The sequence below is a fragment of the Hemitrygon akajei genome, chromosome 3 (assembly GCF_048418815.1).
Source record: "Hemitrygon akajei chromosome 3, sHemAka1.3, whole genome shotgun sequence".
In the NCBI taxonomy this organism is placed as follows: Eukaryota; Metazoa; Chordata; class Chondrichthyes; order Myliobatiformes; family Dasyatidae; genus Hemitrygon; species Hemitrygon akajei.
In genome coordinates this window covers 70,035,182-70,062,657 of record NC_133126.1, presented here as the reverse complement: position 1 = coordinate 70,062,657, position 27,476 = coordinate 70,035,182, and the positions used below count along the sequence as shown (strand labels likewise).

Genomic DNA, 27,476 nt, shown 5'->3' with positions numbered 1-27,476 from the left:
ATATTTAAGAGGAATCTAAGGGGGCATTTCTTTTGCCCTTGCAGTGCGGATATACAAAGCTATGCAGTTGAGTTCTCAGAAATTACCTGAGACAGAAGCTTCCTTCTGGGTTTTGATAAGATCTTACTTGTGAAACCGCAGAAAGTGAAGTAAAATAGGTATTAAATTTAATACAAAATTGCCGCATGCCTGAACGTACAAATACTATTCATTATTCCCACAGTCGGTGTTAACCAAGAGATACACACACATACAACACTACGTAACTATGCCATGAAAACAAGAGTAAACTCGTGGCACAATGATATCTTAATAAGGATAAGTGATAAACATAATCCTTCTTTCAAAATATATACATTAAATGTTTATGGCTATGAACAAAACTTAAGACTCACAGATATTGCTGTTTCAAGGACAAATAAAGAGAGGATGGAAATCAATGTTTTTCCAACACGCGCTTCAAAATGAAATCCAGATTAACCCATGCAAGAATGAACAGTTTACGCTCAGGAAGTGATGTTCGTACAAATCAAACTGCGCCTCTAGTGACCAGATCAGTACTACTTCAGCAGGAGGGTGTGGTGAGTATGGAATGAGCTGCCAGCTTAAGGGGTAGGTGCAGGTTCAATTGTAATATTATAGACAAGTTTGGATATGTACATGGATGAGAGAGGTATGGAGGGCTATGGTCCAGGTGCAGGTAGATGGCAACTAAGCAGCAAACCAGGCCAGCGCACAGAGAGAGTCATAGAAACATGTGCTTTGGCCTAACTGTAGTGTTCCATGACTCTAACTGAGCTCACAACCCAAAAGTTAATACCTCTTGCAAATCTGGAAAGTCTTTTTTGCTTCCAGTTAATGTAAATGTGTGCAGCAGTGGTCCCAGAGCCATATCTGTGGAACACACTAACCATCTTCTGCCATTCCAAATATATATCCTTTACGGACTCTCCACTTTGGCCTGAAACCAGCAAATGATCCTTGTATTTCTTCCCAAATCGACAACTTATGAGCCAATTCATTGCTTTGTGGAAGTGCACCTACATAAAGATCAGTAGACAATCTAGTTAAATTACAACATCATTACCATTGTCTACTCCGTTACCTCCTAAAAAAATCATTTTTAAATTCCATGCTTAAATGCATAGTCATTACAGAATACTTTTGTTTCTATTTTTTTTTGGTGGGGATTTTACCACTTATCTGAACATTATTAAAGTGAATAGTGTCTGATTCATAGAAGATAGCACAGTAAAGCAGAGTATGAGCTCTTTAGCCCATAATGCTTTGCCAACCCATACAAACCTATTCCATGATCAGTCTAACTTTTCTTTCGTATGCAGCCCATTTCCCTCCATTTTTCTTTTATCATTGAAGAGCCTTTTCATTTATCCCTTATCTATCAGTCTCTATCACCACTCCTGACAGGGTGTTCCGGACACCTACAACTATCCATTTAAGGTGAGTGGAGGAAAATTTAGGATATCTCTCAACCTTCCTCCACACACCTTAAACAGATGTCTTCTGGTATTCACCACTGCCAGCCTGAGATGGCTGAATACGCTATGCTTCTCATAATCTTATACATCTCAATCAAATCGCTTCTCATTCACCATCGCTCCAAAACAGAAAAACCCTAGCTCACACAACCTTCCCTCATACATGTTCTCTGATCCAGGCAAAAATTGTGGTAAACCTCCTCTGCACCCTCTCTAAACCACCCACACCCTTATAATGATATAACCAGAATTGAAGACAAAACAGTGTTTTACAGAGCTGCAACATTACCTTGCAGCTCTTGAACTCAGTCCCTGAACAATGAGGCCAGCACACCATACGCCACCTTAACCACCAATGAAATTGAATGGCCATCCTGTACTCCATACTCAAAATTGATCTTCCGAAGTGTATCATTTCACATATTTCTGAACTAAATTCCATTTGCCACTTCTCTGCCCAACTCTCTGCACAATACACAATACCTCCAACCTTTGGGTCATTTGCAAACTTACTAACTCATCCCTTCACTTCCTCATCCAAGTTATTTATGAAAATCAATGGATGCGCCTGCCACGATGCTGAGCTCTTCTTCCACTGCCTCCGTCTCCGAGCCTATTTCTTTGGCAAGGACTCCCACCCCACAGTGATGACCCCTTCTCCCTTCTTCAACCCTCCTCCTCTTCCTTAACACCCTACTCAGGTCTTCTGCCTGCTCTGGATCATTTCATTGCCAACTGCCGAAGGGACATTGATCGTCTAGACTTTAACACTCCTCTCTCCTATTCCAACCTCATTCCTTCTGAATGCTCGGCTCTAATCCTCTAACACTCCCTCCGCACTAATCCTAACCTCACCATCAGGAAGGGTAAGACGAAGGAACACATACCAATCCTCATAGAGGGATCAGAAGTGGAGAGAGTGAACAGTTTCATGTTCCTGGCTGTCAAGATCTCTGAGGATCTAACCAGATCCCAGCATATCGATGTAGTTATAAAGAAGGCAAGACAGTGGCTATACTTTATTAGGAGTTTGAAGAGATTTGGCATGTCAACAAGTACACTCAAAAATTTCTATAGTTATACCATGGAGAGCATTCTAACAGGCTGCATCGCTGTCTGGTATGGAGGGGCTACTACACAGGACCGAAAGAAACTGCAGAAGGTTGTAAATCTAGTCAGTTCCATCTTGGGTACTAGCCTACAAAGCACCCAGGACACCTTCAGGGAGCGGTGTCTCAGAAAGGCAGCTTCCATTATTTAGGACCTCCAGCACCCAGGGCATGCCCTTTTCTCACTGTTACCATCAGGTAGGAGGTACAGAAGCCTGAAGGCACACACTCAGTGAGTCAGGAACAGTTTCTTCCCCTCTGCCATCCAATTCCTAAATGGACATTGAATCTTTGGACACTAGCTCACTTTAAAAAAAAAATACAGTATTTCTGTTTTTGCACGTTTTAAAATCTATTCAATATATGTATATCATAATTGATTTACTTCTTTGTTGTTATTATTTTATTTATTTATTTTTTCTCTGCTAGATTATGTATTGCATTGAAATGCTGCTGCTAAGTTAACAAATTTCATGTCACATGCCGGTGATAATAAACCTGATTCTGATCTATTGTCTCAGTGTAGTTTAGTGTGAAAACACACCTGGAATACTGTGGGCTAGTCTGACCTCCCTAGTCAAGACACATTTTTGAGAGAATGAGAACAATGAGGATTCTCTGGATTGATTCCTTGGCTACACCAGAGTGGGTAGAACGGTTGCTGTCTGAAGAGATGGACTAATTAAAGGTGATCAAATTAAAGCAGCAGAAATCAGGGTTCAATTCCTGCCACTGTCCGTAAGAAACATATACATTCTCCCCGTGACCACTAGGATTTCCTTCAGAAGCTCCAGCTTCCTGCCAAACACATTCCCAAAACATAGGAGTAATAAGTTGAGGACATGCTGGGTTGGCACAGTGACACTTGCAGGCTGCCCCAGCACATACTTGGACAGTATTGTTGTTGATGCAAACAATGCATCAATGTTTCAATAGATATACGACAAACAAAGCTTATTTTTTTCTTTAGAATACAGATGTCTCTTAGGATATCACAGAATCAATTTAATGATGATGTTTCTCCTGGTTGGAATCTCTAAAATCAAAAAAATCACATTCTCAGTTTAAAGAGCTGTGGTCATTCCCCTTTTCAATATTGAACCTTAAGAGTTCTCAATCTTTGTTAGCCATGGAGGCTGAGTTGCCAAATGTATTCTTGAAAGGCAGCAATAGATCTGTGGGCAATCTCTTCTGTACCTACTTCTAAGCACCTTAATCCTGTGCCCTCTTGTATTAGCCATTTCAGCTCTGGGAAAAAGCCTCTGACTATCCACACGATCAATGCCTCTCATCATCTTATACAAATCTTATACACAATGCCTCTTATCATCTTATGCCCTTCTGGCCCTCCTAATTCCATTCTTTAGCTCCTTTCTAGCAACCTTATAATTTTCTAGAGTTCCAACAGTACCTAGTGTCTTGAACCTTTCGTAAGCTTTTCTTCTTAACTAGATTTTCTACATCCTTCGTACACCATGGTTCTTTAACCCTACCATCCTTTCCCGGAACATACCCATGCACAACTCCATGCAAATGTTCCCTGAACATTTGTCATATCTCTGCCATGCATTTCCCTGAGAATATCTGCTCCCAATTTATGCTCCCCAGTTCCTGCCTAATAGCATCATATTTCCCCCTGCCCCAACTAAATGTTTTCCCAAATTATCTGCTTCTATCCCTCTCCAGCACTACCGTGAAAGAGCTAGAGTTGTGGTCTCTACCTCCAAAATGCTCTCCCACCGATAGACCTGACACCTGACCAGGTTCATTTCCCAATACCAGATCAAGTACAGCCTCTAGTCTGGTTGGCTTATCAACATATTGTTTCAGGAAACCTTTCTGAACACACCTAACAATCTCCACCATTGAATAGTGAAAGGGGCAAAAGTACCCAAATAAGGTTTCAGTTACTTGGGAAGTACAGGAAAAAAAAAATAGGCTGAAGACAGCAGCATGGTTTCCTTAAGGGAAAATCTTGACAAACTTATTGGAATTATTTGAGCAAAATAACAGGTAGGATAGATGAAGGAGAGTCAGTGGATATTGTTTACTGAGATTTTCAGAAGACCTTTCAAAAGGTGCCATACATGAGGCTGCTAAACAAAATAGGAGCCCTTGGTAATACAAGAAAGATAGTAGCATTGAGAGAAGACTGGCTGACTTGCAGAAGGCAGAGTGGGAATAAAGGGGGCCCTTCTTCAATGGCTGCTAGGTTAGTAACTAGTGGTGTTCTGTAGGGGTTGATGTGGGGTCCTCTACTTTTCACATTGCACTCTGGGCACTTTTGTTAGATAACTCCTGTACCTAATAAAGTGGCCACTGACTTTGCTTGTAGTCTTCTGCTATTGTAGCTCATCCACTTCAAGGTTCCACATGTTGCAAGTTCAGAGATGCATTTCTGCACACCACTGTTTTACAGTGTGACTATCTGAGTTACAATCACCTTCCTGTCAGCTTAAACTAGTCTGGCCTTAGTCCTCTGATCCCTCTCATTAACAAGGCATTTTTACCCTCAGAACTGCTGCTTCACTGAATGTTTTTGTTTGTTTTTCATACCATTCTTTGTAAACTCTCTAGACTTGTGCATGAAAATCCCAAGCAATTCGCATTTTCTGATACTCAAACCACTCTGTGTGGCACCAACAATCAGTCCATGGTCAAAGTCAGTTAGAGCACATTTCAACCACATCCTGATATTTGGACTGAACCCCTTGATTATGTCTACATGATTTTATCCAATTAATTGCTGGCACATGATTGGCTGATTGGATATTTGCATTAACAGGACACTAAAAACTGCTGCGCAGGTGGACTCTGTGGTTAAGAAAGTATCTGGTGCATTGGCCTTCATCAACCGTGGGATTGAGTTTAAGAGCCGAGAGATAATGTTACAGCTATATAGGACCCTGGTCAGACCCCACTTGCAGTACTGTGCTCAGTTCTGGTCACTACACTACAGGAAGGATGTGAAAACTATAAAAAGGGTGCAGAGGGGATTTACAAGGATGCTGCCTGGATTGGAGAGTGTGCCTGATGGGAATAGGTTGAATGAACTTGGCCTTTTCTCCTTGGAGTGGCAGAGGATGAGAGGTGACTTTTTCGAGGTGTATTAGATGATGAGAGGCATTGATCGTGTAGATAGTCAGAAGCTTTCTTCCAGGGCTGAAATGGCTAACACGAGAGGGCACAGTTTTAAGGTGCTCCGAAGTGGTACTGAGGAGATGTCAGGGGTAAGTTTTTATGCAGAGAGTGGTGAGTGCGTGGAATGGGCTGCCAGTGACAGTGGTGGAAGCAGATACGATAGGGTCTTTGAAAAGACTACTGGATAGGTATATCGAGCTCAGAAAAATAGAGGGCTATGCATAACCGTAGGTAATTTTTAAAGTAAGTACATGTTCAGCACAGCTTTGTGGGCCGAATGGCCTGTATTGTGTTGTAGGTTTTCTGTGTTTCTATTAACAAGCAGGCGCACAAACGTACTTAATAAAGTGGCCATTGAGTGTACATTAATGATCTGGGTGACATTACTGACAGCTTTGTGGCCAAGTTTGTGGACGATACAAACATAGGTGGAGGAGCAGGCAGTGTTGAAGAAGTAGGAAGTCTGCAGAAAGACTTGCATGGATTAGGAGAATGCACAAAGAGGTGGCAGTTGAGATACAGTGTGGCGAAAGATATGGTCATGCATGTTAGTAGAAGGAATAAAGGCGTATACCATTTTCTAAACAAGGAGAGAATTCAGAAATTGGAAGTGCAGATGGAATTAGGAGCCCTAGTGCAGAATTCCCTAAGGTCAGCTTGCAGGTTGAGTCAGGGTAAAGAAGACATATGTAGTGGTAGTACATATTTCAAGAGGACTAGAATATATTAAAAGAAGGACATCATGCTGAAGCTTTATAAGGCGTTGGTCAGACCACAAATGGAGTATCCTGAGAAGTTTTGGGCCCATATCCAAGCAATAATGTGCTGGCAATGGAGATGGTTTGGAGGAGGCTTACAAGAATGATCTGGGGAATGGAAAGATTAACACATGAGGTATGTCTGATGGCTCTCGGCCTCTGCTCATTAGAGATTAGAAGAAAGAGGGAACATTTCATTGAAATCAATCAAAAATTGAAAGACCTAGATAGAGTGAACATGGAGATGATATTTCCTATAGTTTGGGAGTCTAGCAGTGGAGGGCACAGCCTCAGAATAGAAGGACGTCTCTTTAGAACAGAAGTGAGGAGGAATTTCTTTAGCCAGCAGATAGTGAATCTGCAGAATTCACTGCCACAGACATCTGTGGAGGCCAAATTATTACATGTGTTTAAAGTGGAGGTTGATGGGTCCCTGATTAGAAAGGGTGACAAAGGTTATGGGGAGAAGACAGGAGAACGGGGTTTAGAGAGAGAGATAATCAGTCAGCCATGATGAAATGGCAAAGCAGGCTTGATGGACTGAATGGCCTAATTCTGCTCCTATGCCTTATGTACTTCAAATGTTACAATATGACTGTCTTGACATTCCTCCTTTCCTTATTTTCCACTTCATTCTTGGATGCAATATCCATCAATGAATCGTCTTTTACTTTTTTAAAAAATGTATTTGGTTACAGAGGAATGCTGTATACCTCATTGGGACTCCACTCCTCTATTATCTTTACCAAACTTATATGAACAATTAAATTTCAGGCTATTAAAATTAATATTCTATTTTTTAAACCATGCTTCCTCAATTTATCCGCATATTTATTCTTCCATCTCTCCTCCATTATTAGATGTGTGATTGATCCTTTATCATCTTGAATCTGTATCCGTATGGAATTTATGTTGATCTTCTTGACAGCTGTATGCTTCCCGTCATGACTGTTTCTAATTGTATTCTACCCTGCAATGTTTAATTCCCTGTACTGATTTTTCTGTATTCATGCCTGAGGCTAATTTCTTTTATACCCTTGCACTGGGACTCATTTGCCAGTTCCCAGCTTACGCTACACTAACGGATCCTGAATCTTTTAGATAACTAGTAAAATAACAAAAAAAAAGTGATTTATGGACAGTGCTGCTGGAACTTGGTGACTTACCATTTAAAGATGCAGCCCGGCTCAGGATCATCCCTAAATTCAATTCTTGTTAATTGAGAGCAGAAAGTTAGGTAAGAAAATGAACAACCATTATTGATAGGGAAGCCAAGCTAGTATTTAAATAAAGGGCATCCTGTTCAATACGTGACTGTGGATATCATTTTTGTTTTCTTCTTATCCCCCTTCCCTCCTTTGCAATTCCTTCAATCACTTTTGACATTTGGTAGGGTCACTTGTGTGGAACTGTATCCTGCAGCAATGTTGCTCTAGGTGGGCTTTTTGCTCTGGACACAGAGGCTTCAGAATCAGAATTAAGTTTAATATCACTGACGTACTGTATGCAGTGATTCCCAACAGGGGCCATATTGTTCCCCCAAGGCGTTTGTTGCGTGTCCTAAAGAGGCATTGGGGAAATAGAAATCACCGGGGCCGGGGGTCAGTAATAGCACACTAAGGAGACACGAGACCTGACCGATTGTTAGTAGAGCAGGTACTCCCAAACAAGAAGGATGAGGCACTGGAACACAGGAAAAACCATAGCTCTGCAGGCGGTGAACACTCGTTGTCACAACGCATCTGAAAGTTGGCAATCTCATCCGACCTTACCCACCAAAAAGACATTATTAGGGATGCATAAATTAGCAACCAGGGTGCCCAACAGTTCCCCTTAACCTGTGGCATGGAATGAATTCATGCAATTTAACAGTTGGTAACTCAAGTACCCCCTCTCAGCCTTCTCTGCAGATCTATGGAATACAGCACTGGCCGGAACCAAATGGTGAAATAGAGCCAATCAGTGTACCTGCTGACTCCAAAGATTCCTCTTGAGGTGTTCAGAGCTACCCTGGCTTCATATGTGCAGTCAGGAACCATCTTTGGGGATTATGAGATCTTACATGATTGGTCAATTGCATAGTATAAAGAAAAGTAGCTTGCCGAACACCACACCTCTCCCGACTAACATTCAGATTCCAATTTGAATCCTTGTCAGAGTGTGGAAAATCTCATACAAATGGTGAAATAATACCTGCTGTATAAGAAGTACTCACCACTGTTCTCAAAATGGATACTAGTATTTTAAAATCAATTCCTCTGAGTAATAACTTTGTAGTTTGTCATATCGACGAAATAAGTGAAAACGCTGAGCATCAACTATACACAGAGCTACAAAAAACAGAATTTGGGATACAACTGGATGAGCCAACTGTGTGAGACAATGAGGCGTTGCTAATGGCTTATGTATGGTTTTTCAAAAATGGAAAAGTTTATGAAAAGATTTTCTTTTGTAAAAAGTTAAAAAGAAATATCAAAGGAGAATCAATCTATTTTGAGCTCAAAACGTAAATTGAGGATAAAAGTATTCCGATTAGGAACATGATTTTTGTGCAACAGATGGAGCACCATATATACACAGGTTCATATGTCTAGGGTAGATAATGACTTGGGTCCCACCAGACTGGGAGGGTGAGATGTCTCGCCCACCCGAACCCCGATCTGTGCGAATACTATGTAAGTACTGCCCCCAAACAATTAACCATGGGCAAGAAATAACAGCTCGTACATGGCATACAATTATAAAGTAAGTATATTTACAAATGTCAGCTTTATCGAACAGTTAATAGGAAAAAGAAAAGAAAAATAAATAAAAAGGGGTCCATTAGTTAACCCAGTCCAAATGTGCAAATTGGAGCTCATCTTGAAGTTGTCTTTACCTCACACGCTGAACCCTTGACCTGCATGAAAGCGTACACCACTTTCCGAATGTCGCTCAAAATCCATCTTGAACAAATGAGCTCCCCCATGGTCCTTCTCCTTGAAGACATTCATCTGCACAAAGTACCTTGTGCACAGGGACAGCATCCTCAGCCATCTTCCCTCCTGTCTTCTCCCAGCCCCGCCAAAAAGATTTGACCCACACCAGTGTCCATCACAAAGACCTCTCCGCCCAGCGTTCTCTAGAACCTTCTCCAAATTCCACCATCCTGATTGGCTGACAAAACATTCCTAAGTTGAACAACAAAGCCCCTTATCTTAGCTCAAACCCAAACAGGCTGAAAGCAGAATAGACTGCTCTTACTGAACTGTCAAAATGAAATACCACAGCATAGCAGTAAAAACCCTGACCACAACTCTTGCAGAAAACCATCAAGCTCAAGCATCACATTGATATCAAAGCTGCTGTACAGCACACAGATACTGTATAAGCTAGGTTTAAAGACAAATAAAAACTTAAAGCAGAATCATTTTCCTCGTGTTAGCATATGGTATTATGGTAGACATGCTTTTACGTTATGGGAGTGCTGGAAATATATTGTACCCAAGAGGGGTGTTGGCAAGTATGAAGGTGCTTTAGGGGGGTGATTGCAAGTATGAAAGTGCAAACTTGTGCAAAATGAGGGGCATTGGGCTAAAAAAAAGTTGGAAAACACAGTTGTATGCCATAACATTTGTTGCTTAGCGGCAGCAGAACAGTGCAATACATAAAAATAAATTACAAGAAAAAAAGGAAAGAAACTGTTCCTAAAACATTAAGTGTGTGTCTTCAGGCTTCCGCACATCGTCCTTAATAATACCAAAAGCGACATGGGTTAGGCGATGATGGATAATGCCCTTTTAAGGCATCACCTTTTGAAGATTTTCTCCATGCTGGGGAGGCTAATGCTTATGATGATGGAGCTGGCAGAATTTTTCCTGAACCTGTGCAGTAGCCCTTTCGTACCAGACCATGATGCAATCAGTTGGAATGCTCTTCACAGTACAACAGTAGAAATTTGTTCAAGTCTTTGATGAAATACCAAATTGCCTCAAATTCTTATTGAAATATAGCTACTGACGTGACTTCTTCATAATTGCATCAATAATTCAGGAGATATATTCAGAGAAGTTGACAAGCAAAAACTTGGAACTGATCAGCCTTTCCACTGCTGATCCCTCAATAAGGATTGGTGTGTGTTCTTTTGACTTCCCCTTCCTGAGATCCACAGTAAAATCTTTGATCTTACTGATGATAAGTGCAAGGTAATTGTTGCAACATCACTCAACCAAGTATCTCACTCATTTATCCCTCCTCATCACCATCGAAGATTCTGCCAACAACAGTTGTGTCATCGGCAAATTTAAAGATGGAGTTTGAGCAGTGCCTTGCAACGCTGTCCTGATTGTATAAAGACTAGAGCAGTGGGCGAAGCATGCATCCTTGAGGAGCACCTGTGGTGATCATCAGAGAGAGGAGATGTTATTTTTGATCTGCACTGACTGTTGTCTCCCAATGAGGAAGTCAAGGATCCAGTTGCAGAGGGAGGCACAGAGGCTAGGCTTTGGAGGTTGTTGATTAGTACTGAAGGTATAAATGTGTTGAATGCTGAGTTGTCATCAATAAACACCACCTGATGTAGGTATTGCTGTTATCCAAGTACTCTAAGGCCTAGTGGAGAGACAGTGAAATTGCATTCGCTACAGACCAGTTGTGGAATAGGCAAATTTCAGTGGGTCCAGGTCCTTGCCTAGGCAGGAGTTAATTTTAGCCATGGCCAAACTCTTAAAGCATTTCACCTTGTCTTGCAAAGCTCTGGAAATCCTAGGTTCTTCTGGAAGATTTGTACCAAGACAAAATTTATTGAGTTTTGCAGTCAGAGGCAATGTTTAGCTCCACCTGTTGACTACAGAAATGCAGTTACAGTCCCCCTTGCAGCCTTATATTCCACTTTTGTAGGGCAGGGATAGGAGTTGGGAGAAAGCATGAAATAAATTAATCTGTCCTGCTGAAGGGTCTTGGCCCGAAATGTTGACTGTGCTTTGTTTCCATAGATGCTGCCTAGCCTGCTGAGTTCCTCCAGAATTTTGTGCATGTTGCTTGGATTTACAGCATCTGCAGATTCTCTCTTGTTTGTGAAATAGATTAATCAGTCTCATACTAATCTCATATTGAAAATCTGATTGCCTTTAAAAGGTAAATCTCATCAACAGTTTTGTCAGAAATCATTCTAATCAATAGGATCTGACCCACGATTTCTGATCTCATCTGAACAATACAAACATCATGCAATATAAATGGCTATATAGTTCAAAAATAAATTATGCACCAGAAAACATAACAGAATCACAAAGCTTTCAGTATAACCCTGACCACAACAAAAAGAAATATGCCCTGAATACATAACTTTTCCATTACATGCTCCTGTCTACATTAACAACATTGAGAGTTTCAAGTTCCTTGGTGTGAACATCACCAATAGCCTGTCCTGGTCCAACCACGTTGATGCCACAATTAAGAAAACTCACCAATTGCCTTTATGTCCTCAGGAGGCTAAAGAAATTGTCACATCCTCCTTGCTCCTTATCAAGTACTATTGATGCACCATAGAAAGGAATCTGTCTAGATGCATAACGGCTTTATATGGCAACTCCTCTTCAAGTGACTGCATGATACTGCAGGGAGTTGTGGACATAGCTCACCACATCACATCACCAGCCTTCCCTCTGCAGATTCACGCTGCCTCAGTAGAACAGCCAGGATAATCAAAGAACTCACCTACTCTGGACATTCTCTCTCCATCCGTTTCCCATTGGAAAGAAAATATAAAAGCCTGCAAGTCCGTACCACCAAGCTGAGGACAGTTTCTCACCAACAGTTATCAGACTCTTGAACAGACCTCTTGTATGATAAGAAGGACTCTTGGCCTCACACTCTACTCATTATGATCTTGCACTTCATCATCTACCTGCACTACCATTTTTTGGTCGCTTTTACACTTTATTCTACTTTATTATTGCCTTAACCTTATTCTAGCTCAATGCACCCTGTTCTGCACGAAGAGAATGCAAACAAGCTTTCACTGTATCTTGGAACATGTGAGAAGAATACCAGGTTGCTTTATTTCAAAATTATATACCAAGAACGAACACTACAATATTCCTGGTGCTCTCATAAAAGATGCTAAGCCTTTCTGATAACTTTTTACAGCTTACTTTTTGAGAAGGGTGAATTATTGATATTATTTTACAACCGTGCATTGAGAAGGTTATCATTAGAAAGCACCATGAAATGAATTATATTTTCTACAGTGAAAATGTCAGAAATTTATTCTTAGAAGAAAAAAATCCCAATAAAAGGTGAGATGATGCTTTTAAAAATATGTAGCAAATTAAACCAAAATATTTGGGAAGATTTGAAGGATTATCTAAAATAGGGGCATCAATTTTTCGACTGCCTGAGCACTGCAGACTGCACTCAGTCTGCCTTTGCCCTACTATCAACTAACCTCCTTTCCCAGCGCCCCCCCCCCCCCCCACCGCTGCAGTCACACAAATCCCTTGTAACCATACCCCTGCAGGACCAGTCAAATTTCAGCTATGTGGCAGAGCATCTGCAACCGGTGACTCAACCTCAGACAGGAAATTCTGAGGAATTGGCCTTGAGACAGACCCGACAGTTCACTGACTGATTCAATATCATGGAATTCCTTTTAAATATCTATGAATAGGAACATTTATAAATAACCCAAAAGAATTAAAGGGCTCAAATAATACTAACATTAATAAATTTAACTGTAAGGATTTAAATAATACATGTTTAATATGTTAAAATTAAGTAGAATAAATTTTAAAAAAGGTCAAATCACATCCTGCACTAAAATTTCTAATTCACATTGGTGAGTCCATTCGCATAAATGTGGCTGCACTTCATCCACCAGCCGTGGTTAGCTTCCTAGATAAGTTGTGTATCCAGGCTTTCAGCACTGCATGGCCAAGCTCTGCCAGGGCATTTCTGAATTCTGGGCTGCGTGTGCAGACACAAAAGCCAACATCACTGAGAGGACCTTGCTGGGGATTTCTACTGAACCATAACAAGAGAAGTACTTCAGCCATTAAATAGACTGATGATGATGGGCTGTGTGAGAACCATGTGACGAGGGAAAAATGGAGTGTTGGCCAGAAAGAACTACAGTCTTCAAATCAGTGGATTCAGATGAATCAAGGACCGGAAGTAGGCAAACCAATTGTCTTTGTTTCCCTCCATTTTGTGAACTCTGAATTGATTCTTGCTCTGGGATAATCTAATCAGAGCAATTGAATGTGGACACAACGAGCTTCAGCTAATGACCTGCTAAACCTGAGACCATAAATAGTAGCTATTTATTATGTAAAGTTGCAAGCTTGCAAGAGAAGCAATCTGTAATTTTGTTAGACTCAGTGTCTGGGTCACCTAGTTTTACGGGGTTTGAATCAGTCAGAGTTGAAAGGAACAAAGGCACAAGGCTGAGGGCAGAGACCATAGAACAATGTTGATTGTAGCCTTGGACCAGAGCCAGTAAGAAAGTGACCCAGGGAGGTCAGGTAACCAAAGCCAATGGGATGGAGATTATCAGTTCAACTGATGAGGAACACTATAAGAGTCAAGATTTTCAAATACATGACAGCAATACTCTTCAGTAACCAGACAGCAACCATCGCTGATGAGGACATCAGGACCACGAGGAATGCCTGGCCAGCGAAGACTCCTTTCCCAGATAATACCCTTTCTCCTCATTGACTGTTCATGGAGAGTCTGGGAATTCTAGTGGGTGTGCACACAGGTACTTAGTTTGTGAACTCATGGGCGTTTTGTGGAAGTAATAAACATTCAGTAAATACAGATTTTCTCTGTGCCTGTCAAATCATTATTACTAAGGGATAGATTCTTATAACAGCAGAATCCTTCTTGCATCTACAGATATGGAATGGAAAATATAAGGGAATACTAATCTTCACAATAAGAAATTAACTGAGATCATAGCTGGGGTACTTTATGCAACTGGTTATGACTGTACACATAATGACTTGCTGTAGTACAGATCCACTGCAAGGGTATAAGAATTGAGGAGTTTCAGTTACAAAGATAGCCTGAAATGTCTTCTGTACTTTATGGAGTCAACTTGTTCATTTTCTGCTTTACCTTGGGTTAGCCAGAGCTGTTTTGTATTTTATATTTGTATACATCTTGGTGAAGCACTTTCAGTACTGGGTGAATTTTATTTCAGTAACTAAATTGTGTACAGTACTTATACTTACACTTAACTTTGTATTTCTCCCTGGGGTGCTCAGAGAAAGTATGCTGCTCTCTGCAGTTGCAGGCAACAACAAGCCTCATGAGTTGTATCAAGTTTACTCAATGATCACTACAGACCTAGAATTCAACATCAAGCAGGACTAAGAGGTGCACTGTGCCTCTGCAGTTGCTAAAGAGTCGGAATAGAGCTGAGGGAAAATACACAATAGATTTCAGTTCTCTGTTCAGTTAAACTGCTTGGTTCCGCTCTTAGATAGCCATCATTTGGCATCAAGTCATACCAGCTATTTTAAGCTTGCAGTCCACGTACTTAAAAGCAACAGTAATAGGCTAAATTTTGCGGTCAAAAGTAAAGGAGGCTGAGAGGAGTCCATCCATCACTTAGCTCTAGACTGCTCATTATCAACATCTATTCCTGTCAGATGTCAGATTAAGGGAAATCTCCGGCATTCAACAGTTGTAAATGCTGTCAAGCTGATCATAAGGAATAATTCTTTAAACAAGGAAAAAGAACAATCTTAACCAATATTATAAATATTTCACAGAGCACAAGAACATGCACACAATTATTGTTAAAACTAAAAAGTTAAAAAATCTGCCATATTTTGAAATTTATGTGAGGGAATTATGATTCTCTCTCTCTTCATCACTGATTCACTTACTTACTTTGTATATTTTAAAGGAGCCATGAGCTTCAATAGGTGTCTAAGCAGTAATTTTGGACCAAGATGCCATTAAAAACCCACTTGACCCAACCTACTAAAGAATTCCAACTTTATCTGATCCTGCTTTTTGTCTATTGTGATGGACACACCTTGTAGAAAATTTCATAGGATGGGGGGTGGGGAGACAGCTAGTGCCAGATTTGCTCAAGGTTGCAGAGAATTATAGTCATGCAGTCACATATGCCTGTGGGAACTGCCTACTGCAGGGAGATGTGGGACATGGGACAGCTTACAATGCCAACATAACAGTGTTGAAACAGAGGCAGGAGCACGCAGCCTGTCTCTCTGAACATTAACTACACCATGAAAACAGGTGCAGGTGAATGGCACCCAAATAAAGATGGCTGTAGTCAGAAACACATTTAGAATGGACAAAAATCTGATCCGACTGTAGACCAGTGTACTGCCACCCTCCATAACACACATGCACTGTGACTGCATTTCCACAATGTTTCATTACATGTTTGGGCTTATTAAAGCCTCCTGTGCTGGAAAGAAAAATCTAAGAGACACATGCGATCTAAAAAAAGTGCGTATGGGAAGGGGGGTAGCTATACACCTATTCAGTCTGCTGTTATTCCATAAAATCAAATGTGAGATTATATATAAAATGTAGTTGCCACCCTCTCTAAATTCCTGTATTTCCTCAATGACTAAAAATCTATCAAACTCTGCTTTGAATGTACCAAATGATTGAGCAGCTGTTATGTTTTAGGGTAGAGAATTTTATCAAATTGTATCTCAGAGAAGAACTCAATCTTCAATCACTGCCAACACATTAGTTATGATTCTGTGTAAAAACTTATTATCACATTACCCTTACAACTTACGAGGGTGAAACTAAATCTTAGAGTATTTAATTTTAAGAATACTTCAGGAAGCAGGGTAGTCAGGCTGAGATTTTTGAAAAATTGACTGCTGCAGTTAACATTCACCACAGAAAATTTCATGCTTCCAGTGAGACCTGTGTCAGCATTAAATAAGATAATGACTAAACTGAGCATCCTCATCTCAAAACCATTGGTCTTCTCATCATAGTTCTAAGTATGTAACCCATAAGGCAAAAATCCCCAACTGTTAACTCAGCAGAGAAGGGGACCTGTTTCCCAATATCTACAGCACTGTTGGCCATGACTTAATCCATTTTAAACTGTTTTCATTCTTCTTACTTTTGAGAATAGGTGCTCAGACTACTCTCAGAACAATTAATGGACCTAAGGATTCAATGAACTGTTCTCCTGACCTCTCTAAGCCAAGCATCTCCTACCTAAGGTAGAACCCAAAGTGAACACAATTGTCCAGGTGTGGACTTGCACAAGCCCCTATACATTCTCTGCAAAATATTGTTTTGCTTAACCTCAACACACTGAGTATAACAATTATCTTGTTCTTTGACTTTGTATATGTTTGCTCTTCCAGTGTGAACTTCGTTTTCTATACATGGATACACAAATCTCGTAGTACATTAACTAATTCCAAAAAAAAGGTTTACTTTTCCGTTTTACCTGTCAAAGTACCTAATTTTCATTGATCCATATTACTATACCACCCACCATTTTGCATAATTACCTAACTAGCCCATTTCTCTGCACCTTCTTCATAACTTACTTTCCCATCTAGTTTGTATTGTCAACCAATTTGGATATAATACTCAATTCCCTCATCAAAGTGCCATACAAATTGTAAATACCTTTGTTCTTAGCACAGAGCCTTGTGGAGCTACGTTAATAATCTTCCCCATCAAACTAACCTGTTCTTCTGTCTATGAACCAGTCTTTAATCTGTGACAACATATTAGTTATCATCTTGAGTAATACTTTATAAAACACATTATCATCCCACCACAACTTCCTTTAAAACAGTAAAACAAAGACTCAGATCATTTAATGTAAGATATACTGCAGGGCGCAGGGGAGTCATGCTGAGATTTTTCAGACACTGACTACTCCAGTTAACATCCACCACTGAAAATTTCACTCTCACTGAGGCCCACAGATAGCATAACACTCCCTTGGGTTCTGTAAAAGGCAGGACTTATTTTAGGATTACAAACTGCAGAGCCAAAAGTCATATATTGTTTGCATGCCTCATAATCCATTATTCTGATTGCAAGGGTGAGAATGCAGCCCCCAAGTCCTGTATTTTTTAATTTCACTTTCACTTTAGTCATTCAGTTATTTCCCCGTACTCTGAGCATCATATCTTAATTCCTCTGGCTGGTTACAGTTTAAAAATAGAAACATGACATCATTAGGTCAGGTACACTTGGTCTTCTGAAACTGTTCATCATGGTTCTATTCTGCTGCTGAGATCAACTGGAAAACAATACATATATAAGAATGAGTTGGCACAGATTAATTTCTGCATGTGTACAGCAGCAATAGTATAGCTTTCTGTCTTCATGTTATCAAAGTTGAACTTTGGATTGAACAGGATAACTATTACAAATAGGACTATCTTCTGCTAAGTCTTGAAACTCCTGGATTCATGAACAGCCAACAAGCAGAATTTTCCAGTGGCCAATGATTAAAATACAACCCCCCCCCCCCCACTCCTGTTCAGACATGTCAGTTGATTACCATCTCTACTGCCATGATGAGGCCAATCTCAGGTTGGAGGAACAACACTTTATATTCCATCTGGGTAACCTCCAACTTAAAGGCTTGAGCATCAATTTCTTTAACTTCCAGTAATCTTTCCCCCTTCTCTTTCCCTCTTCTTCCACTCCCCACTCTGGCTCCCCTCATAACTCTTTTCCTATATCATTCCCTGGTGCCCCTCTCTCCTTCCCTTTCTCCTATGGTCCACTCTCCTCTCCAGTCAGATTCCTTCTTCTTCAGCCCTTTACCTTTTCCACCAATCTCCTCCAAGCCTCTCACTTCATCCTCTTTCCTCATCCACTTGTCTTCACCCATCATCTTCTAGCTTGTAATCCTTTCCCTCACCTCATCTTCGCATTCTTGCTTCTTCCCCCTTTCATTTCAATCATGATAAAGGGCTTCAACTAGAAATGTTACATGTTTATTCCTTTCTATTGATGCTACCTGAGCTGCTGAGTTCATCCAGCATTTTGCTTGTGTTACTCTGAATTTCCAGCATATGCAGAATCTCTTGTGTTTATCAGATACAGATACAGTTCTAAATGTGATCCTTTGGGACCAATTTTGTATGTCCCCTTACAATCCAAAATAAAAGACATTTTAATACACCTCAGTTCAGAAACTGCATCTGTATGCCCATCACAATAATTATCATTTTATTGCATTTTCGTTATGCCATCATGCCCATCAATAACAGTCTGTTTGAGTCAGCAGCTTGGGGTAAGAAAGGGATATCAGCAGTCCAAGATCACAGTAAGATGTGTTGCATCTTAAAAGCTCTTATTTTGAATATGTGAAACCACATGATGTTAATAACATGTTCAGTCAGAACGTGACAATTTTTTTCACTGCTTCCTGCTGTATTCCCTGCTTAATGCTCAGAGCTTTAACCTTCTTTAGAATAGAAAAACAATTACTGTGGAATCAAGCATTTAGTAAGGTGTTACTCAAGCATAGAACACACAGCATCAGAACTGCAGGGATAGGGAGAGTTAGCAGTTCTGTAAATGTTTGTAACTCAATAGAGCTCAAACATCCATCAATGCTCAAGGTCAGGCTTTGGCATCCCTTGTCTTGTGCTCTGTTGCCAGAGCTGATCTTGAATTAGGAGTGGGGGACTGATGGCCGTTTGGTAGGCTAGAAATACTTCCAGCTCCAGGGTGCAAATGAAAAGTTCAGGTAAATGCTTAAGTGATTTTATGTTGGCTATGTGTTTTTAATACCTTGCTTTTATTTAAGGTCTTTAAACATTAATATAAATGTACAGAAGGTATTTATATTTACTTTATGTTTTAGACCTGATTGAGTTTTTTGACAACGTGATGAGATTGTTGAGGGTAGGGCAGCGGATGTTGCCTACATGGATTTTAGTAAGGTGTTTGACAATATCCCTTATGGGAGGCTAATCCAGAGGATTACGATGCATGGGATCAACGATGAATTGGCTGCTTGGATTCAGAACTGGCTTGCACATATATGACAGAGAATAGTGCTTGAAGGGACTTATTCGAGCTCGAGGTCTGTAATTAGTGAAGTTCCGCAGGGATCTGTGCTAGGATCTCTGCTGTCATATAAATGACCTGGATGAAAATGCAGATGGGTGGGTTAGTAAATATCCAGATGATAGCAAGATTGGTGGAATTGGTGATAGTGTAGAAGACTGGCAAGGAATACAGCATGATATGGGCTGAGAAATGGCAGATGGAGTTTAACCCAGACAAATGTGAGGTGTTGCACCTCAGTAGGGCAAATACAAGGAGACAGTACACTGTGAAGGGCAAGGTCCTTAACAGTGCTGAGCAGAGAGATCTGAGATCCAAGATATTAGCCCCTTGAAAGTAGCTACACAGGTCGATAAGGTGGTTAAGAAGGCTTACAGAATGCTTGCTTTCATTAGTCGAGGCACTGAGTTCAAAAGTCAGGAGGTTACATTTGGAACTTTATAAAACACTGGTAAGGCCATCTGGAGTACTGGGTACAGTTCGTGTCGCTCCACTACAGGAAGAATGTTGAGGCTTTGGAGAGGGCATAGAAGAGGTTTACTAGGATGCTGCTTGGTTTAGAGGGCATGTGCTATCATGAGAGTCTGGATAAACTTGGGTTGTTTTTCTCTGGAGCCAAGGAGGCTGAGGGGAGATCTGATTGATGTTTACAAGATTCTGAGAGGCATAGATAGAATGGATAGAGAGTATCTGTTTCCCATGGTTGAAATGTCTAATTCCAGAGAGCATACATTGAAGGTGAGAGGGGCTAGGTTAAACGGGGATGTGAGGGGTAAGTTTTTGACTCAGAGAGTCATGGATGCCTGGAATGTGCTGCTTGGTATGGTAGTAAAGGCAAATACATTAGTGGCTTTTAAGAGATGTTTGGAAAGGCACATGGATATAAGAAAGATGGAGGGATATGGACATGGTGTAGGTAGGAGGGATTAGTGTCAGCCAAATGGCCTGATCCTATGCTGTACTCTACACTTCTATTCTATAACCAAATCTTTATTGTGAAATACTGACAATGGTCTTCCCGGAGCTGGTCCTGAGTAGAAAGTTGCCTGAGGTATGAATGCTGCCTGAAGACGGCTCTGCCTTGCTAGCTGCCTCTTGTGAGTGGACAGTGAAGTCAATCAGAACTCTGAACCCTTAAAAGGCAAGTCCAGGCAGTAAACCTACGTAGTTGGCTGGGTCCACCATGACCAATGAATGAGGATTTGTTCAGGATCAGAAGAACAAGGGAGAAGTACCCTATGTTCAGGGTTTCATTTGGTAGAGTGCAAGAATGCTCCAAGAATCACAGAAATTTGTTTTGAGGGGCTGGATGAGATGACCAAGTATGACTTCCAACCATGTTGATGATCCAAAGCTGAGTGAGAAATATTTGTAGGAAGTGTGACAAATAGTCATCAACCCTAGGTGCTAAGGGGCAAGTGAGATGGATGCAAATGAAGGTAGACATGGGAAATGGAAAGTCATGAATTTTGAAATGAACACTGAGATAATTTTACAGTTTTAAGGATGGTGCAGGGAAAGAAGGGCTGGGTGCCCTTCTGAACATAGTTGAATATGGTATGGCAGGTTAACAAAACAGTAACTAGTTTGTATGGCCTAAAGATGATGTAAGGCACAAAAGCTAAAATACAGGTATACTGGCTGACTCCCAGCTGGAGCTGATCACCAATCACTGCCAGAGAAGCAGATCATTAAGCAGACAACCTCTGCTGGATGACAGTTTCCAGCAAATGGAGCAAGGTCTGCTGGGAAGCCTCTGGGTGAATGAGGCCCTGAGCAGGAATACAGTCACTACTCTAGTGGTGGGAAGTAGTAAGTTGCTTTTTATTTTACTGTTATGTTTTATGGTTCCCTTTATAGCACAGATCCTTGCCCATGAAGTCATGCATAATCAGGACACTGAAGCATGAATTTCCATTGAGGATTTCTAACGTGCACATCATGTCAGACTTCTTCTGATTTCATGAGAAACTGGTAATCACTTGAGATTTAACAAAGTACAAATAATAGATGTCACAGTTTCTGCCAAAATTATATACTTGGTGATCTATCCTAGTTGATCCTTTGTGAAACTTGGGCAGCAAACTAAAATAAACACAAGACACAAAACCATTCTACACGTCTCTCTTCCTCACAAAACAGATAGTGTCACTAGAATATTTCTTCTTAAAATGCTGCCAGAGGACTTTAGGATTACTACTGCACAACATATGTGGTTACCAGGATTGCAGCCAGAGAGATAAGAGAAGTGAGTGAGATAGATGAGCTCATGGCAGAAAATCTTAAAGATAAAGGGAAAATCCACTAATTTTGTCTGGTAAAGTGGTTTCTTTCGCTCAAACCCTGATAGAAATGCTTCTTTCACAGACAGAGCATCTGAAAGATAAATTAAGTGCAAATGTCAGTAATTTTGATGTTCAGAGGTGAGAATATCATCAGAAATTGTTAGTTTCAAGTCAAAACTCTGACACTGTACGTACATGTCAATCTCATAAATCACAAGGGGTGGAAATCAAACTATGTGGCCTCGCAGTCTGCAGTTTAATTAACAGTTTAACATAACCTTTCATTTGTTTCCATTTCTACTCTGTTTCTAAGTTTGTGGTGTACAGTGCATTTTGATTAATTGGGACACATAGGGGCCAGTACATTTTGATCCAATTAAGCAGCTGCTCCAATTAGTTGGTTTTATGGAAATAGTTTAAAAAGGTATAAAAAAAAGACAATCACACAAAAGAGAAAATCTGCAGATGCTGGACATCCAAGTAACACACACAAAACACTGGAGGAACTCAGCAGGCCAGGCAGCATCTATGGAACAAGTACAGTTGATGTTTTGGGCCGAGACCCTTTGGCACAAACAGTCCCAAATAAATGAAGGGAATCCTGGCTATTTTCTCAATTAGGTTTTGTTCTTTAAGTGCTGTCCCAAATAAATGGCTGCCACTTGTGACCTAGATAAATGGTCATCAAGGTAAGATCAGGCAAAACAAGGCAAGACCACAGGCCTTTGCCTTAACGTGGCCACCACTGGCACTTCTTAGGCAGCAGCTGTCTTACTACACGTTGCCCACTGAATCCAAGTGGATTCTCAACTCCCCAAGGTGCTAGTGAGCTTTAGCCAATTAAGAAGGTCTAGACCATATTTGTTTACAAGCCAGCCTCAAATTTACCTGATGTAGTTGTATGAATGTTACTTAGGATTTATAAGAATTAAGAATCCTAAATTTAGGATTTAGGATATCACCCTGTTTCCACTCACCTAATGACCAGATATCCTTATTTATAGCTTATTCCCATGATTATTCCATTTTTACCCCATCAGAGAAATCCCCTTCCCAACCTTCTTTACACCTTAATTTGCTTCTTTTCTCAGGTCTGACAAAAGGTCTCGGACTTGAAATATTAACTGTTCCTTTCCATAGACCTGACCTGACCTGCTGAGTGTTTCCAGTAATTTTTGCTTTATTTGAGAATTCTAATATCTGCAGTTTTTACTTTGTCACAACAAAAACAATTAAAAAAACTGAGCAAATCAGATGAATCTGAGGCAAAAGAGTTAACATTTCATGCCTGGGGTTCTTCACTGAACTGAGAAGAGAGTTAATCTAGGTAGCAGAGAAGGTGAGAGAAGATGAAGGGTGGATCAGTGGGAATTTCTCTAATAGGATGAAATTATTAAGCTGTTAAGATCATATTAAGTTTGTCCATGTAAATTACAGCTAACATTATGTAGTCTGTTAAATACTCTAGTTTGCCCTGTTGGGAAGGGTTAGCAGATGAGAATATGTAAATAAAATAAACAAAGGACTGCATGTTAAAATGGTCAGTTCTTATACAAACTGTATATGAATGTGTGTGTGAATGTTGGAGAATCCTATACTGATCCCTGCAGGCTGCGATGTGCCCAGTAGGAAGATAAAACATTGTCCCTCTACCTTGCTTACAGCCTAACTGTAACAGTACAGAAGGCCACAGAAAAAGGAGTCACAGTAGGAGTGGGATGGTTAATTAAAGTGAAACTCAGCATCATCCCTGCAGCCCAAGTGTAAATGCTGCACTAAGCATTCATCAAATCTGCAACGAACACTGAATGTAGTATATCACCAAACTCTTTCTCCAATATCCCCACAGCAGCTAGCGCTATTGATCTCTCTCTTCTCACTTTTACCGCTCACCACTAATCCTCAGATTCTGTTAGCAAATCAACAAGACTCCACATTCCAAAGCAACCAAAACTTCTATTTGTTACACTGCAAAGTACGAGGTTTGAGGGGAAGTGATATTGGAAAATTATCTTGTCAGCTTTTCAACTGGTTTCAGTGGGCCAAAATTAATAGTTACAGAGGCTCGCCACATCACTGCACTAGTTTAAAATTAAAGTCACAAACCTAATTCCCTGAATTATAAAGTGATAGTGTACTGGTTGGTTATAATTATATCAGTTCTTGGGACATCATCTCATCTGAACCAAAATGCAAAAGGTCTGCACAATCAAAACAAGCAGTCAATATTTTTTGGTTTCGCACATTAATGACTTAAGAGCCTACTTTCAACATTTTTTTTTCTTACTCAGATATGTTTTCAGTGGAAACACTCCATGGAGGAGCATCAAAAGACTCACTGCTTTGCTCATGGCATTTCATAAATAATGTCAGGATGATTCGGTAGTTGTCTAAGCTGTACACAACTTGCTACACAAATAACTAATTTACATTTCAGCACATTACAGCTCAAAAGGAAAGAGAATTTTTTGCAATAAACATCTCAAAAGAGACATGAAGTGACATCTTCTGGCAACATTGAGACACAATTGAAAAGAAAGGTGGTGAATACAGGACTGAAGGTGTTATTTTGAATGCACATAGTTTAAAAATGAGGTAGATAATCTTGCAGCGCAGCTAGGAATTGGCAGGTATGATGCTGTGATCATCACAGAGTCATGGTTGAAAGAAGATCACAGCAGGGAGCTTAACATTCAAGGAAACACATCGTAAGCAAAGGACATGCAGGTAGTTAGGTAGGCAGAGATTGTGGGAGGTTATGTTGGTAAAAAAGATATCAAATCCTTTGAAAGAAGTGACATAGGATCAGAAGATGAAAAATCCTTGTGGGTGGATTTGAGGAACTGCAAAGTAAAAGACCCTGAATGGAGTTATATACAAGACTCCAAACAGTAGCCAGGATGTGATGTACAGACTACAATGGGAGATATGGGATTCAGTATACAGGCAGATTGGGAAAACAAGGTTGGCACTGGATCCCAAGAGAAGGAATATATGGAATGTCTACAAGATAGCTTTTTACAATAGCCTGTGTACAGAAAAGGCAGTTATGGTTTGGGTATTGTGCAATAGACCAAATATGATTAATAGGTTTAAGGTAAAGGAACCTTCAGGAGCCAGTGTTCGTAATAGAACTTACCTAGCAGTTTGAGAGGAAGAAACTAAAAACAAGATGTATTGGTATTTAAGTAAAGGCAACTACACAGGCATGAGAGAGGAGCTGGCCAAAGTTATTTGGAAGGGGGGACTAGCAGGGATGACAGTAGAGCAGCAATGCATAAAAGCAAAGAGGACATACAGCATAGCAAAAATTAGTGGGAAGCTAGAAGATTGTTAAGCTTTTAAAAGCCAACAGAAGGCAATTTAAAAAAAGCCAAAGGAGAGAAAAGGTGTAATATAAAGGTAAGCTAGCCTGTAAAAGAAGAAAATAAGTGTTTTTTCCCAGACATATAAAGGGTAAAAGAGGGCCAAGAGTTGACATCAGACTGCTGGAAAATGATGCTGGAGAAGTAGCAATCTAGCACAAGGAAATGCTGGATGAAATGAAGTAGCAGCATGCCAGAATTTTGAGAGTGTTGGGGACAGAAATGAATGTAGTTGCTCTTACTAAGGTGAAGTTGCTAGGGAAGCTAAAAGGTCTGAGAGGTAGAAAGACACAAGGACCAGATTGACTATATCCCAGGTTTTGAAAGAGATTGTAGAGGCATTAGTAGTGAACTTTCAATATTTTCATTAATTTCTACATAGTAGAATACAGAGTACAAGAAGATAAAATAAGACCAAATACATTATATTTGAACCACACTTGTTATATTCATGTAAATTAAATTAAATCAAAATATTGAAATGTGATAATTTTATTATATAAAAAAAAAGAATCTAAGCCCGCTACCAAAATCAAAGCTGTTTGGTAAAGAAAGAAAAAAGGGGAAAAAACCCTTATCATATAGTGAAATACGTTATTAGCCAACATCCGGACTTTAACAGCAAATTAAAGATTTTGAAAATAGTTCAAAAATGGTCCACACAATGTTTGAAATTCTTGGCTAGATTCAGAAATTGAACAACGGATCTTCTCTAAATTTAAGCCTGACATAACATCACATAACCATTGAGCGTGAGTAGGCGGAACGATATTCTTCCACTTAAGCAAGAGCACCCTCCTAGCTGTAAGAGAAATAAAAGGCAAAATGTGCATATCAGATGTCTCCAAAATAATATTTTTTCCTCCAACAATACCGAATAAGGCAGTCAAAGGGTTAGGCTTAAAATGTACTTTGAAAAGTACAGAGAAAGTTTGGAATACTTCCTTCCAGTATTTTTCAAGACTCGGACATGTCCAAAAAATATGAATTAGCAAAGCTTCTCCAATCTATCACAACAGGGAGATATATCTGAATAAAAATGAGATAGCTTATCTTTGGTCATGTGGGCCCTATGGACCACTTTAAATTGTAGGAGGGAGTGGTGGGCACATAACGATGAAGTGTTAACCAATTTAAAAATTTCATTCCAAGTTTCCTCAGAAATTGAAGTCTGTAAATCTTGTTCCCAGAGATTTTTAATTTTGTCTAATGGAGCATTTCTCATTCCCAGCAACATACCATAAATATTGGATATTGAATCATTATGAAAAGGTTTCAAATGAGAAATTACATCTAATAATTTCTTATCGGTACTTTTAAGAAATGTATATAATTGAGATAGCAGAAAGTCTCTAATTTGTAGATATCAAAAAAGGTGGGTTTTTAGTAAGCTATATTTAGCTGACAATTGCTCAAATGAAAAGAGACTTCCTCCAACAAACAAATCCTGGAAGCATTTAATACCCAATCTATCACATTATTTAAAAACTAGATCGATCATAGAAGGTTTAAAAAAATAATTAGGTAGTGAACTTTCAAGAATCTTTAGATTCTGGAATGGTTCCAAATGAGTGGAAAGTCCCAAATATCACTCCACTCTTTAAGAAGGGTGGGAGATAAACGACTTGAAATTAAAGGGCAGTTAATCTGACTCCGTGGTTGACAAGAAGTTAAGAGTCCATTATTAAGGACGATGTTTTGGGGTTGTTAGAGGCACATAGTAAAATAGGCCAAAGTTAGCATAGTTTACTTAAGTGGAGATCTTGCCTAGCAAATACGTTAGAATTTTTTGAGGAAATAATAGGTAGAATGGATGAAGGAGAGTGAGTGGATGTTGTTTACTTGGATTTTCAGAAGGCCTTTAACAAAATGCTGCACGTAAGGCTGCTTAACAAGATAACAGCCCATGGTATTACAGGAAAGCTACTAGCATGGACAGAAGATGGGAAGATGGCAATGAGTGGGAATAAAGGATGCCTTTCTGCTTGGCTGCCAGTGACTAGTGGTGTTCCACAGGGATCAGTGTTACATTCCTTACTTTTTATGTTGTATGCTAATAATCTGGATGACAGAATTGATGACCAAGTTTGCAGAAGAGATAAATATAGGTAGAGGAGCAGGTAGTGTTAAAGAAGTAGGAAGTTGGCAGAAGGATCTGGACAGACCAGAAGAAAGGGCAAAGAACTGGCAGATGGAATACAGCTATAGGGAAGTATAAGGTCATGTACTTTGGTATAGGGAATAAAGACATAGGCTATTTTCTAAGCAGGTAACAAAT

The 27,476-nt window shown here is 40.0% G+C and overlaps 1 protein-coding gene across 3 annotated transcripts in view; it reads right to left on the bottom strand.

Moving 5' to 3' along the window:
- Positions 1–27,476, bottom strand: part of stxbp6 (syntaxin binding protein 6 (amisyn)) — a 353,461-nt gene that overhangs the window by 20,821 nt on the left and 305,164 nt on the right. Inside the window, exon 6 of one of the 3 annotated variants that reach the window (XM_073040087.1) lies at positions 25,760–26,000. The exons of 1 other annotated variant lie outside the window; for it this stretch is intronic. In XM_073040087.1, the coding sequence (XP_072896188.1) occupies positions 25,917–26,000 (84 nt within the window). In that variant the 3' untranslated portion in view covers positions 25,760–25,916. Of the gene's footprint in view, positions 1–25,759; positions 26,001–27,476 lie in introns of those variants that run through there. One more of the 3 variants, XM_073040089.1, reaches the window with a different exon arrangement.